This window comes from Lithobates pipiens, unplaced genomic scaffold (assembly GCF_037356315.1).
Source record: "Lithobates pipiens isolate NorthernLeopardFrog02 unplaced genomic scaffold, aLitPip1_a1.2 Scaffold_27, whole genome shotgun sequence".
NCBI lineage: Eukaryota > Metazoa > Chordata > Amphibia > Anura > Ranidae > Lithobates > Lithobates pipiens.
The window spans coordinates 1,903,148-1,917,453 of NW_027507788.1; the positions used below are offsets into that span (position 1 = coordinate 1,903,148).

At 49.9% G+C, this 14,306-nt stretch overlaps 1 protein-coding gene across 1 annotated transcript in view; it reads right to left on the reverse strand.

The window, feature by feature from the left end:
• Positions 1 to 14,306, reverse strand: part of RAP1GAP (RAP1 GTPase activating protein) — a 114,319-nt gene that overhangs the window by 15,936 nt on the left and 84,077 nt on the right. Inside the window, 6 exon segments of the mRNA XM_077456000.1 lie at positions 2,546 to 2,701; positions 2,782 to 2,911; positions 6,362 to 6,462; positions 11,477 to 11,560; positions 13,021 to 13,074; positions 13,449 to 13,527. Of these exon segments, the coding sequence (XP_077312126.1) occupies positions 2,546 to 2,701; positions 2,782 to 2,911; positions 6,362 to 6,462; positions 11,477 to 11,560; positions 13,021 to 13,074; positions 13,449 to 13,527 (604 nt within the window).

Sequence of the window (14,306 nt, forward strand, 5' to 3'; positions counted from 1 at the left end):
GTCCAGGAGAGGTGGGAGGAGCTTCTGGAACCTCCAGGGTGAGAGATGAAATGCACCGTTCCCATTACCGCAGGTTAGTGCCCCGCGGTGCCATTCACTTTACAGTGCCCGGAAAAAGTATTCATACCCCTTGGAATTCCCCTCATTTTGTTACAACCAAAACCATAAATGTATTTTATTGGGATTTTATGTGATGGACCAACACAAAGTGTCACATAATTGTGAAGTGGAAGGAAAATGATACAAATAAATCTGTGAAAAGTGTGGGGGAGGGGCATTTGTATGGCGCCCCCCGGAGTCAATACTTTGTAGAACCCCCTTTCTCTACAAGTCTTTTTGGGGGTGTCTCTACCAGCTTTGCCCATCTAGAGAGGACATTTCTGCCCATTCTTCTTCTTTGTAGAATATCTCAAGCTCTGTCAGATTGGATGGAGAGCGTCTGTGATCAGCAATTTTCAAGTCTGGCCACAGATTCTCAATGGGATTTAGGTCTGGACTGTGACTGGGCCATTCTAACACATGAATATGCTTTGATGTAAACCATTCCATTGTAGCTCTGGCTGGATGTTTCGGGTCGTTGTCCTGCTGGAAGGGGAACCTCCGCCCCGGTCTCAAGTCTTCTGCCGACTCTAACAGGTTTTCTTCTAAGATTGTCCTGTATTTGTCTCCATCCATCTTCCCATCAACTCTGACCAGCTTCCCTGTCCCTGCTGAAGAAAACCATCCCCACCACATGATGCTGCCACCACCATGTCTCACGGTAGGGATGGTGTGTTCGGGGGATGGGCGGTGTTAGTTTCCCCCACACATAGCGTTTTGCTTTTAGGCCATAAAGTAGAATTTTGGTCTCCTCTGACCAGATCACCTTCTTCCACATGTTTGCTGCCCCCTCCCCCACATGGCTTCTCACAAACTACAAACAGGACTTCTTATGACTTTCTTTCTCCAATGTCTTTCTTCTTGTCACTCTTCCATAAAGGGCAGATTTGTGGAGAGACGACTAATAGTTGTCCTGTGGACAGATTCTCCCCCCTGAGCTGTGGATCTCTGCAGCTCCTCCAGAGTTACCATGGACCTCTTGGCTCTTCTCTGATCAATGCTCTCCTTGCCCGGCCCGGTCAGTTTAGGTGGACGGCCATGTCTTGGTAGGTTTGCAGTTGTGCCATACCCTTTCCATTTTCCGATGATGGATTGAACAGAGCTCCGTGAGATGTTCAAAGCTTGGGAGATTTTATTATAACCCAACCCTGCTTTATACTTCTCCACAACTTCATCCCTGACCTGTCTGGTGTGTTCCTTGGCCTTCATGATGCTGTTTGTTCACTAAGGTTCTCTAATAAACCTCTGAGGGCTTCACAGAACAGCTGTATTTATACTGAGATGAAATGACACACAGGTGGACTCTATTTCTTAATTAGGTGACTTCTGAAGGCAATTGGTTCCACTAGATTGTAGTTAGGGGTATCAGAGTAAAGGGGGCGCCATACAAATGCCCCTCCCCCACACTTTTCACATATTTATTTGTATCATTTTCCTTCCTCTTCACAATTATGTGACACTTTGTGTTGGTCCATCACATAAAATCCCAATAAAATACATTTATGGTTTTGGTTGTAACAAAATGTGGGGAATGTCAGGGGGTATGAATACTTTTTCTAGGCACTGTATATAATATGGCGATGCAGCGCCAGCGTTTTGCCTCCCAGCACATTGCCCGGTAATGCACCGCCATGCGTTGTGGTGCGCTGCAGAGACAGATGCGGGTAATGCAGCGCTCCGGGACGCCAATGTCTGAAGAGAACCTTAAAAACTGAACTGAGAGCTGATATAAAACTCCCACATCAATTATTAATACTTCATACAATGTGTTCTTTTATATACAAGACCTGCAGGTACCTGGCATCGGGCCCCTTACAGTCCTGGCCTGTACAGCAGAGATCAGACAGGGGGAGGGAGAAGCAGCACAAGGAGCCAATCAGGTGAGCCGCAGTGCTAACAAGTGACATCTAGACAGGAGGAGAGAGCAGAGTGACCGAGAGAAGCTCATCAGTCAGCTACTTCTCCTTTCACTGTCCAGTCACTGGCTGGGGGAGGGACAAAAGCTGCAACTGTTACTGAACTGCAGCAGAGAAAAATCCAACGATGCTGTGTAAAATTTAGGACTGGATGGACAGATTTCAATGCTTTGGCAGGTAAAACAGCCCCTTGTATGTTTTTCATGTGATTCAAAAAGTCACCTTAATGTCACCCCCGATGACGATACATTTTTGAGAAAACCCCCATCTTTGCTCATCCCCGTGAGTGAGGAACTAGAAGTCCCAGCATGCTCAGCAGCCTCGGCCCTCAGCCCGTTGTATATGACATGACCCGGCACATCCTGGGATGAGACTACTGTCATCCAATGAGAGCGTTTCTTTGGCCGTGGTCGATCGGTGCATTTCTGATAACGCCCCGGAGAGGCGGAGACCAGCGATTGCAGGTAATATGTTGTCAGATCTGGTCTGCCTGTCTGTTGGGGTCTAGTGGGTTTGGGGGGAGGGGGTACCTTGTACACAGTGTTGGCGGTGCCGGACTCCTCGACTTGCACCACGATGTAGGCGTGCAGGAAGTTGGAGGCGATCATGTCGGGGACGAAGGGCGTGTTCTCGTCCTGGAAGACTATGGCCACGATGTCGTTCCCGATGTGCCGCTTCCTCTGCAGCTGAACAGGAAGGAAGAGGTGAGGATGTGGGGAGGGGGCAACACACATGGGGTACACAGTGGGCACAGGAAGTGCGCTACCTGCTGGGCATCCCCCTCAGTGTATGGCAGCTTGGTGGACACGTGGAACATGATCTCCTTCCCACGGAAGTTGCAGTAGATGGATTCTGTTCCCGTCTGTCCATGAGCGACGTCCAAACCGCCCCGGAAACTGCAATAGAAATACAATATGGGGGAGGGGTCATCTGGAGTCCACCCAAAAGTGACATCTCCCATCATAGCGCCATCTCTGTTCCTGCCCACCTTTGTGCATCCCGCCTCCTCCTGGCATATTCTCAAAATTCAGCAGTTATAGTGGGAACCCCCCATAATGTGCACAGCAGATCCCACCAATAGATTCCCAAAGATACAGAAGTGCCCATCAGGGGGCGTTACCTCTCCGGCACCCACCAAATACGGAAGGATCAGATTTAGGTGAAGAGACCCTTCGGAAATCAACGAGATGGTCTTCAAACTCTTCTTGTATAACCATTTACAATTACGCACCATTACAGTGACCCACCATTACCGTGATCCACCATGACCAACCATTATAATGACCCCCCATTACCATGATCCACCATGACCAACCATTACAGTGACCCATCATTACCGTGATCCACCATGACCAAGATCCACCATGACCAACCATTATAATGACCCCCCATTACCAAGATCCACCATTACCAAGATCCACCATGACCAACCATTACAATGACCCACCATTACCAACCATTACAATGACCCCCCATTACAATGATCCACCATTACCAACCATTACAATGACCCCACATTACCAACATCCACCATGACCCCCCATTATAATGACCCCCCATTACCATGATCCACCATGACCAACCATTATAATGACCCCCCATTACAATGATCCACCATGACCAACCATTATAATGACCCCCCATTACAATGATCCACCATTACAATGACCCACCATGACCCCCCATTACAATGATCCACCATGACCCCCCATTACAATGATCCACCATGACCAACCATTACAATGACCCCCCATTACCATGATCCACCATTACAATGACCCACCATGACCAACCATTATAATGACCCCCCATTACAATGATCCACCATGACCAACCATTACAATGACCCCCCATTACCAACATCCACCATGACCAACCATTACAGTGACCCATCATTACCCTGATCCACCATTACCAAGATCCACCATGACCAACCATTATAATGACCCCCCATTACCAAGATCCACCATGACCAACCATTATAATGACCCCCCATTACCAAGATCCACCATGACCAACCATTACAATGACCCCCCATTACCGTGATCCACCATGACCAACCATTATAATGACCCCACATTACCGTGATCCACCATTACCGTGATCCACCATGACCAACCATTATAATGACCCCCCCATTACCGTGATCCACCATGACCAACCATTATAATGACCCCCCCATTACCGTGATCCACCATGACCAACCATTATAATGACCCCCCATTACCATGATCCACCATTACCAACCATTATAATGACCCCCCATTACAATGATCCACCATGACCCCCCATTACCAAGATCCACCATGACCAACCATTACAATGACCCCCCATTACAATGATCCACCATGACCAACCATTATAATGACCCCACATTACAATGACCCACCATGACCAACCATTACAGTGACCCATCATTACCGTGATCCACCATTACCATGATCCACCATGACCTACCATTACAATGACCCCCCATTACCATGATCCACCATGACCAACCATTACAATGACCCCCCATTACCATGATCCACCATGACCAACCATTATAATGACCCCCCATTACCAAGATCCACCATGACCAACCATTATAATGACCCCCCATTACCAAGATCCACCATGACCAACCATTATAATGACCCCCCATTACCGTGATCCACCATTACCATGATCCACCATGACCAACCATTATAATGACCCCCCATTACCGTGATCCACCATTACCGTGATCCACCATGACCAACCATTATAATGACCCCCCCATTACCGTGATCCACCATGACCATCCATTATAATGACCCCCCATTACCATGATCCACCATTACCAACCATTATAATGACCCCCCATTACCGTGATCCACCATTACCAAGATCCACCATGACCAACCATTACAATGACCCCCCATTACAATGATCCACCATGACCAACCATTATAATGACCCCACATTACAATGATCCACCATGACCAACCATTATAATGACCCCCCATTACCGTGATCCACCATGACCAACCATTATAATGACCCCCCATTACAATGATCCACCATGACCAACCATTATAATGACCCCACATTACAATGACCCACCATGACCAACCATTATAATGACCCCCCATTACCATGATCCACCATGACCAACCATTATAATGACCCCCCCATTACCGTGATCCACCATGACCAACCATTATAATGACCCCCCATTACCATGATCCACCATTACCAACCATTATAATGACCCCCCATTACAATGATCCACCATGACCCCCCATTACCAAGATCCACCATGACCAACCATTACAATGACCCCCCATTACAATGATCCACCATGACCAACCATTATAATGACCCCACATTACAATGATCCACCATGACCAACCATTATAATGACCCCACATTACAATGACCCACCATGACCAACCATTACAGTGACCCATCATTACCGTGATCCACCATTACCATGATCCACCATGACCTACCATTACAATGACCCCCCATTACCATGATCCACCATGACCAACCATTACAATGACCCCCCATTACCATGATCCACCATGACCAACCATTATAATGACCCCCCATTACCAAGATCCACCATGACCAACCATTATAATGACCCCCCATTACCAAGATCCACCATGACCAACCATTATAATGACCCCCCATTACCGTGATCCACCATTACCATGATCCACCATGACCAACCATTATAATGACCCCCCATTACCGTGATCCACCATTACCAAGATCCACCATGACCAACCATTACAATGACCCCCCATTACAATGATCCACCATGACCAACCATTATAATGACCCCACATTACAATGACCCACCATGACCAACCATTACAATGACCCCCATTACAATGATCCACCATTACCAAGATCCACCATGACCAACCATTATAATGACCCCACATTACAATGACCCACCATGACCAACCATTACAGTGACCCTCCATTACCATGATCCACCATGACCAACCAAATATAATGACCAACCATTACAATGATCCACCACTACAGTGACCCACCAATCATTACAGTGACCCACCACTACAATGAACCACCATGACCATCCATTACAATGACCCACCATTACCATGATCCACCATTACAGTGACCCACCATATTTGTTACACACATAGACAGTAGAAAATTAAAGGCTTGAGTTTTCCCTACACCCCTTCCTCCCAGCGTGCACACTGATTGGTTGTTGCAGAAGATGTCTCCATGCCCAGAGCCAACTTGAGTTGAATTTTCCATTAAGGGTGACTGACCAATCATCTAATCTCTGACTCTGGGGTGTCAGTGTTGGTGAGTCATCTGGCAAGTCCTCTCCGGCTCACCCCTTAAAGTCCTGCAGGAGAACCCGCTCCCCCAGCAGCTCCAGGAACTCCGCAAAGGCTGGACTCTCATCAATGGTGCTGAATATTTCCTCTTCTGTTGTCTAAAAGGCAAAGAGATTCCAGAACGTCAGCAGAATACCAACAGCAGACACTGAAAACCAACATTCAAACTCTCCAATAGACATTAAAAGACAGCGCCTGCACTTCTACATCTTGAAAATCCCAACACCACCAACACTCATCACCACCAACACCCATCACCACCAACACCCATCACCACCAACACTCATCCCCAACACCACCATCCATCACCACCAACACTCCTCCCCAACACCACCGACACTCACCACCAACACCCATCACCACCAACACCCATCACCACCAACACCCATCACCACCAACACTCATCCCCAACACCACCATCCATCACCACCAACACTCCTCCCCAACACCACCGACACTCACCACCAACACCCATCACCACCAACACCCATCACCACCAACACCCATCACCACCAACACTCATCCCCAACACCACCATCCATCACCACCAACACTCCTCCCCAACACCACCGACACTCACCACCAACACCCATCACCACCAACACCCACCAACACCCATCACCACCAACACTCATCACCACCAACACCCATCACCACCAACACCCATCACCACCAACACTCATCCCCAACACCACCATCCATCACCACCAACACTCCTCCCCAACACCACCGACACTCACCACCAACACCCATCACCACCAACACCCACCAACACCCATCACCACCAACACTCATCACCACCAACACTCATCACCACAACACCCATCACCACAACACCCATCACCACAACACCCATCACCACCAACACTCATCCCCAACACCACCGACACTCATCACCACCAACACCCATCACCACCAACACTCATCCCCAACACCACCATCCATCACCACCAACACTCCTCCCCAACACCACCGACACTCACCACCAACACCCATCACCACCAACACCCACCAACACCCATCACCACCAACACTCATCACCACCAACACTCATCACCACAACACCCATCACCACAACACCCATCACCACAACACCCATCACCACCAACACTCATCACCACCAACACTCATCCCCAACACCACCGACACTCATCCCCAACACTCATCACCACCAACACCCATCCCAAACACCCATCACCACCAACACTCACCAACACCCATCACCACCAACACTCATCACCACCAACACTCATCACCACAACACCCATCACCACAACACCCATCACCACAACACCCATCACCACCAACACTCATCCCCAACACCACCGACACTCATCACCACCAACACCCATCACCACCAACACTCATCCCCAACACCACCATCCATCACCACCAACACTCCTCCCCAACACCACCGACACTCACCACCAACACCCATCACCACCAACACCCACCAACACCCATCACCACCAACACTCATCACCACCAACACTCATCACCACAACACCCATCACCACAACACCCATCACCACAACACCCATCACCACCAACACTCATCACCACCAACACTCATCCCCAACACCACCGACACTCATCCCCAACACTCATCACCACCAACACCCATCCCAAACACCCATCACCACCAACACTCATCCCCAACACCACCGACACTCACCCCCAACACCCATCACCACCATCCATCACCACCAACACTCCTCCTCAACATCCATCACCACCAACACTCACCCCCAACATCCATCACCACCGACACTCACCCCCAACACTCATCACCACCAACACCCATCCCATCTTGAAAATCTCAACACCCTTCATCACCAACACTCATCCCCAACACCCATCACCACTGACACTCACCCCCAACACTCATCACCACCAACACCCATCCCATCTTGAAAATCCCAACACCCTTCATCACCAACACTCATCCCCAACACCCATCACCACCACCACTTATCCCAAACACCCATCACCACCACCACTTATCCCAAACACCCATCACCACAAACCACCATCACCACTACTCACCCCCAACACCCATCACCACAGACACCCATCACCACCAACACTCATCCCAATACCCATCACCATCAACACTCATCCCAATACCCATCACCATCAACACTCATTCCAATACCCATCACCATCAAACACTCATTCCAATACCCCCCACCACCATCAGTCATCATAATACCAATCACCACCAACACTCATCCTAATACCCATCACCAACACTCATCCTAATACCCATCACCACCAACACTCATCCTAATACCCATCACCAACACTCATCCTAATACCCATCACCACCAATACTCATCCTAATACCCATCACCAACACTCATCCTAATACCCATCACCACCAACACTCATCCCAATACCCATCACCAACACTCATCCTAATACCCATCACCACCAACACTCATCCCAATACCCATCACCAACACTCATCCTAATACCCATCACCACCAACACTCATCCCAATACCCATCACCAACACTCATCCTAATACCCATCACCAACACTCATCCTAATACCCATCACCACCAACACTCATCCCAATACCCATCACCACCAACACTCATCCCAATACCCATCACCACCAACACTCATCCCAATACCCATCACCACCAACACTCATCCCAATACCCATCACCAACACTCATCCTAATACCCATCACCAACACTCATCCTAATACCCATCACCAACACTCATCCCAATACCCATCACCAACACTCATCCCAATACCCATCACCACCACCACTGATCCAAATACCCATCACCACCACCACTCATCCCAATACCCACCACCAACACTCATCCCAATACCTATCACCACCACCACTCATCCCAACAACGATTACCACCAACACCCATATCAAACATCCATTACCAACATACATCCACCCACCACCTTCTACCACCATCAACATCCATCACCACAAACATCTATCCACCCATCATCAACATCTATCACCACTATTATCACCAACAGCCACCATTAACACCTACCTCCACCAACATCTATCCACCCATCAATAACGTCTATCACTAAGACCTATCATTACCAACATCTACCACCAGCAATAATCAACATCCATCCATCCCCAACATCACCCAAAAACATCTATCATCACCAACATCCACCCCTGACACGTCACCACCATCATCAACATCTATCACCACCATTATCATCACCAACATCCACCCCTGACACGTCACCACCATCATCAACATCTATCACCACCATTATCATCACCAACATCCACCCCTGACACGTCACCACCATCATCAACATCTATCACCACCATTATCATCACCAACATCCACCCCTGACACGTCACCACCATCATCAACATCTATCACCACCATTATCATCACCAACACCCACCCCTGACACGTCACCACCATCATCAACATCTATCACCACCATTATCATCACCAACATCCACCCCTGACACGTCACCACCATCATCCATCATCAATCACCACTATTATGATCACCAACATCCACCCCTGACACGTCACCACCATCATCAACATCTATCACCACCATTATCATCACCAACATCCACCCCTGACACGTCACCACCATCATCAACATCTATCACCACCATTATCATCACCAACATCCACCCCTGACACGTCACCACCATCATCCATCATCAATCACCACTATTATGATCACCAACATCCACCCCTGACACGTCACCACCATCATCAACATCTATCACCACCATTATCATCACCAACATCCACCCCTGACACGTCACCACCATCATCAACATCTATCACCACCATTATCATCACCAACATCCACCCCCGACACGTCACCACCATCATCAACATCTATCCCCACCATTATCATCACCAACACCCACCCCTGACACGTCACCACCATCATCAACATCTATCACCACCATTATCATCACCAACACCCACCCCTGACACGTCACCACCATCATCAACATCTATCACCACCATTATCATCACCAACACCCACCCCTGACACGTCACCACCATCATCAACATCTATCACCACCATTATCATCACCAACACCCACCCCTGACACGTCACCACCATCATCAACATCTATCACCACCATTATCATCACCAACACCCACCCCTGACACGTCACCACCATCATCAACATCTATCACCACCATTATCATCACCAACACCCACCCCTGACACGTCACCACCATCATCAACATCTATCACCACCATTATCATCACCAACATCCATCCCTGACACGTCACCACCATCATCAACATCTATCACCACCATTATCATCACCAACATCCACCCCTGACACGTCACCACCATCATCAACATCTATCACCACCATTATCATCACCAACATCCACCCCTGACACGTCACCACCATCATCAACATCTATCACCACCATTATCATCACCAACATCCACCCCTGACACGTCACCACCATCATCCATCATCAATCACCACTATTATGATCACCAACATCCACCCCTGACACGTCACCACCATCATCAACATCTATCACCACCATTATCATCACCAACATCCACCCCTGACACGTCACCACCATCATCAACATCTATCACCACCATTATCATCACCAACACCCACCCCTGACACGTCACCACCATCATCAACATCTATCACCACCATTATCATCACCAACACCCACCCCTGACACGTCACCACCATCATCAACATCTATCACCACCATTATCATCACCATCATCCATCATCTATCCCCACTATTATCATCACCAACACCCATCTAATGATCACTGGGACACTTTGAGCCTTAGAAATGAGGACTGGTCCTGGGTGGGTGATGGGACTTGATGTTCAGTCCCTCTATCACCATCACGATGATGGTTGGTGATGTCAGTGGACCTCAAATACCGATTGTGCAATCAGCTATTAAAAATGTTAGACAGTCCAATGAACCTCTACTGGAGAGTAAAGCTTGATCTTCCCCATAATCCCCGGCTATGGTGACCTCCACAGTACCGGCACATTATATCACAGACCACAAATCCCTGACTGCCCCCCCAAACCAGCCAACATGACAATAACCGTACAATCACACTCCTGACCTGTCCCGGTTTCTGGTAGACGACTCCAAATTTGAAGTGATTGCTGATGACGTGTTCATCAAATGTGACGATGAGACGCGAGGCCTGGAGGGAGGAGGATAAAGACGAGGATTTAGGATTTCATGAAGAACCAATCAGAGCATATGAAGATCCATACACAGTACAATATTCCGTCCGTCTGATCCGACCCGTAGAGACTGAGGGAAGAGGAGCAGCAAAGTGCAGTCACTATACTGTACTTCTAAGCAGGGGTAATGGCAGCCCACGTGGCCTCCCCTCCCCCCACACCTTCTTATTCCTAATTTCTCTCTATATACAATGTATCCAGATAGAAGAAAAGACACACGACTACCTGAGGTCTATTCTCATATTGTCTTCTCATAATACTCTGTGGGAGGGATCTGATGGGGATCGCCTTGCTGTGATTGGTTGGCCTGTCCTACGTTGTGATAGGTGACACTACAGGGCATATTTAACACACAGTGAATGTGTCATCCATCAAATATTCTCTGCAGGGGAATCTTCCATGTCTATTATATGACAGATTGATTCACCACCGGAGAAAGTCCCATTCACTGCGTCATGAATAGCCCCGGCGTGTCCGGTAGGTGAGCGGGGGTTAATTCTCGCCCATGAATGACCCCGGCATGTCTGGTAGGTGAGCGGGGGTTAATTAATTCTCGCCAATGAATGACCCCGGCATGTCTGGTAGGTGAGCGGGGGTTAATTCTCGCCAATGAATGACCCCGGCGTGTCCGATAGGTGAGCGGGGGTTAATTCTCGCCAATGAATGACCCCGGCGTGTCCGTAGGTGAGCAGGGGTTAATTAATTCTCACCAATGAATGACCCCGGCGTGTCCGGTAGGTGAGCGGGGGTTAATTCTCGCCAATGAATGACCCCGGCGTGTCCGTAGGTGAGCAGGGGTTAATTAATTCTCGCCAATGAATGACCCCGGCATGTCTGGTAGGTGAGCGGGGGTTAATTCTCGCCAATGAATGACCCCGGCATGTCCGGTAGGTGAGCGGGGGTTAATTCTCGCCAATGAATGACCCCGGCATGTCCGGTAGGTGAGCGGGGGTTAATTCTCGCCAATGAATGAACCCGGCGCGTCGGGTATGGTGAGCGGGGGTTAATTCTCGCCCATGAATGACTCCGGCATGTCCGGTAGGTGAGCGGGGGGGGGGGGGCGTGTCCGGTATGGTGAGTGGGGGGTTAATCCTCGCCCATGAATGCCCCTGGCGTGTCCGGTACGGTGAGCGGGGGGTTAATCCTCGCCCATGAATGCCCCTGGCGTGTCCGGTATGGTGAGTGGGGGGTTAATCCTCGCCCATGAATGCCCCTGGCGTGTCCGGTATGGTGAGCGGGGGGTTAATCCTCGCACATGGCGTGATGACGTCACGGAGGGGTGTGAGGCACGAGGTATGAAATGTCTCTCCAGGGAGTCGGGTTCTCCTGTGTGTAGAATGGGATACAAAGGATGGCATTGTGTGATACAATGTATCATGTTCATCCTTGCGGTCGGGTTACCTCGCCGTGGTCTCACCTTCGGGTAGAGGACGGGGTGAAATCGATCCACATTCACATCTTCACACACCAGCTGGAAACAAACATGGAGCCGTGTGAGAAAATCTGTCCAACACCCCCTCCCCCCATACTTTACCCCCCCCCCCGTCCCATCTTCACCAACCAATCCCCTCATTCCATCAGGTTTTATTTCTGTCTGTCTGTGACCCCCCTGGGGAGGTTTTCCCTCACTTCCTGTCCCTGTGACACCATTATAGAAACAGAGGGGGTGTGGTCACCAGGACAGGAAGACGCTGAGATCAGTAAAACATCAGAAGTTCTGACTCCTCCCCCACATGTATCTTTTTAATCTCCCATCACTTCCTGTCCTGCAGCTGACCCCTCCCACTCCTGATTAGAGGCGGAGCTTCCCATCTCAGCCCCTCCCCCAGAGATCAGACAACTCACCTTGGCCATCTGCACCACATTGGGGAACTCGGTCAGGCAGGAGATGGGGATGACGTCGTGGTACGTCTGGGACTTTGTCCTGGAGAAGGAAGACGAGGACAGGGATGACATCAGGAATATAGACAATGACTATACAGAAGATAAACAGCCTTGGCTGTAAAGCACAGTGGAGGGGGGAACGACGTGGATGAACGGAGGAGGGGGGGGGGGGGGAACGACGTGGATGAACGGAGGAGGGGGGGGGGGAACGACGTGGATGAACGGAGGAGGGGGGGGGACAACGTGGATGAACGGTGGAGGGGGGAACAACGTGGATGAACGGAGGAGGGGGGGAACAACGTGGATGAACGGAGGAGGGGGGAACAACGTGGATGAACGGAGGAGGGGGGGAACGAAGTGGATGAACGGTGGAGGGGGGAACGACGTGGATGAATGGAGGAGGGGGGAACGACGTGGCTGAACGGAGGAGAGGGGAACGACGTGGTTGAACGCAGGAGGGGGGGAACGACGTGGATGAACGGTGGAGGGGGGAACGACGTGGCTGAATGGAGGAGAGGGGAACGACGTGGATGAACGGAGGAGGGAGGGAACGAAGTGGATGAACGGTGGAGGGGGGAACAACGTGGATGAACGGAGGAGGGGGGGAACGAAGTGGATGAACGGTGGAGGGGGGAACGACGTGGATGAATGGAGGAGGGGGGGAACGACGTGGATGAACGCAGGAGGGGGGGGAACGACGTGGATGAACGGAGGAGAGGGGAACGACGTGGCTGAGTGGGGGAACGACGTGGATGAGCGGAGGAGGGGGGAACGACGTGGATGAGCGGAGGAGGGGGGAACGACGTGGATGAGCGGAGG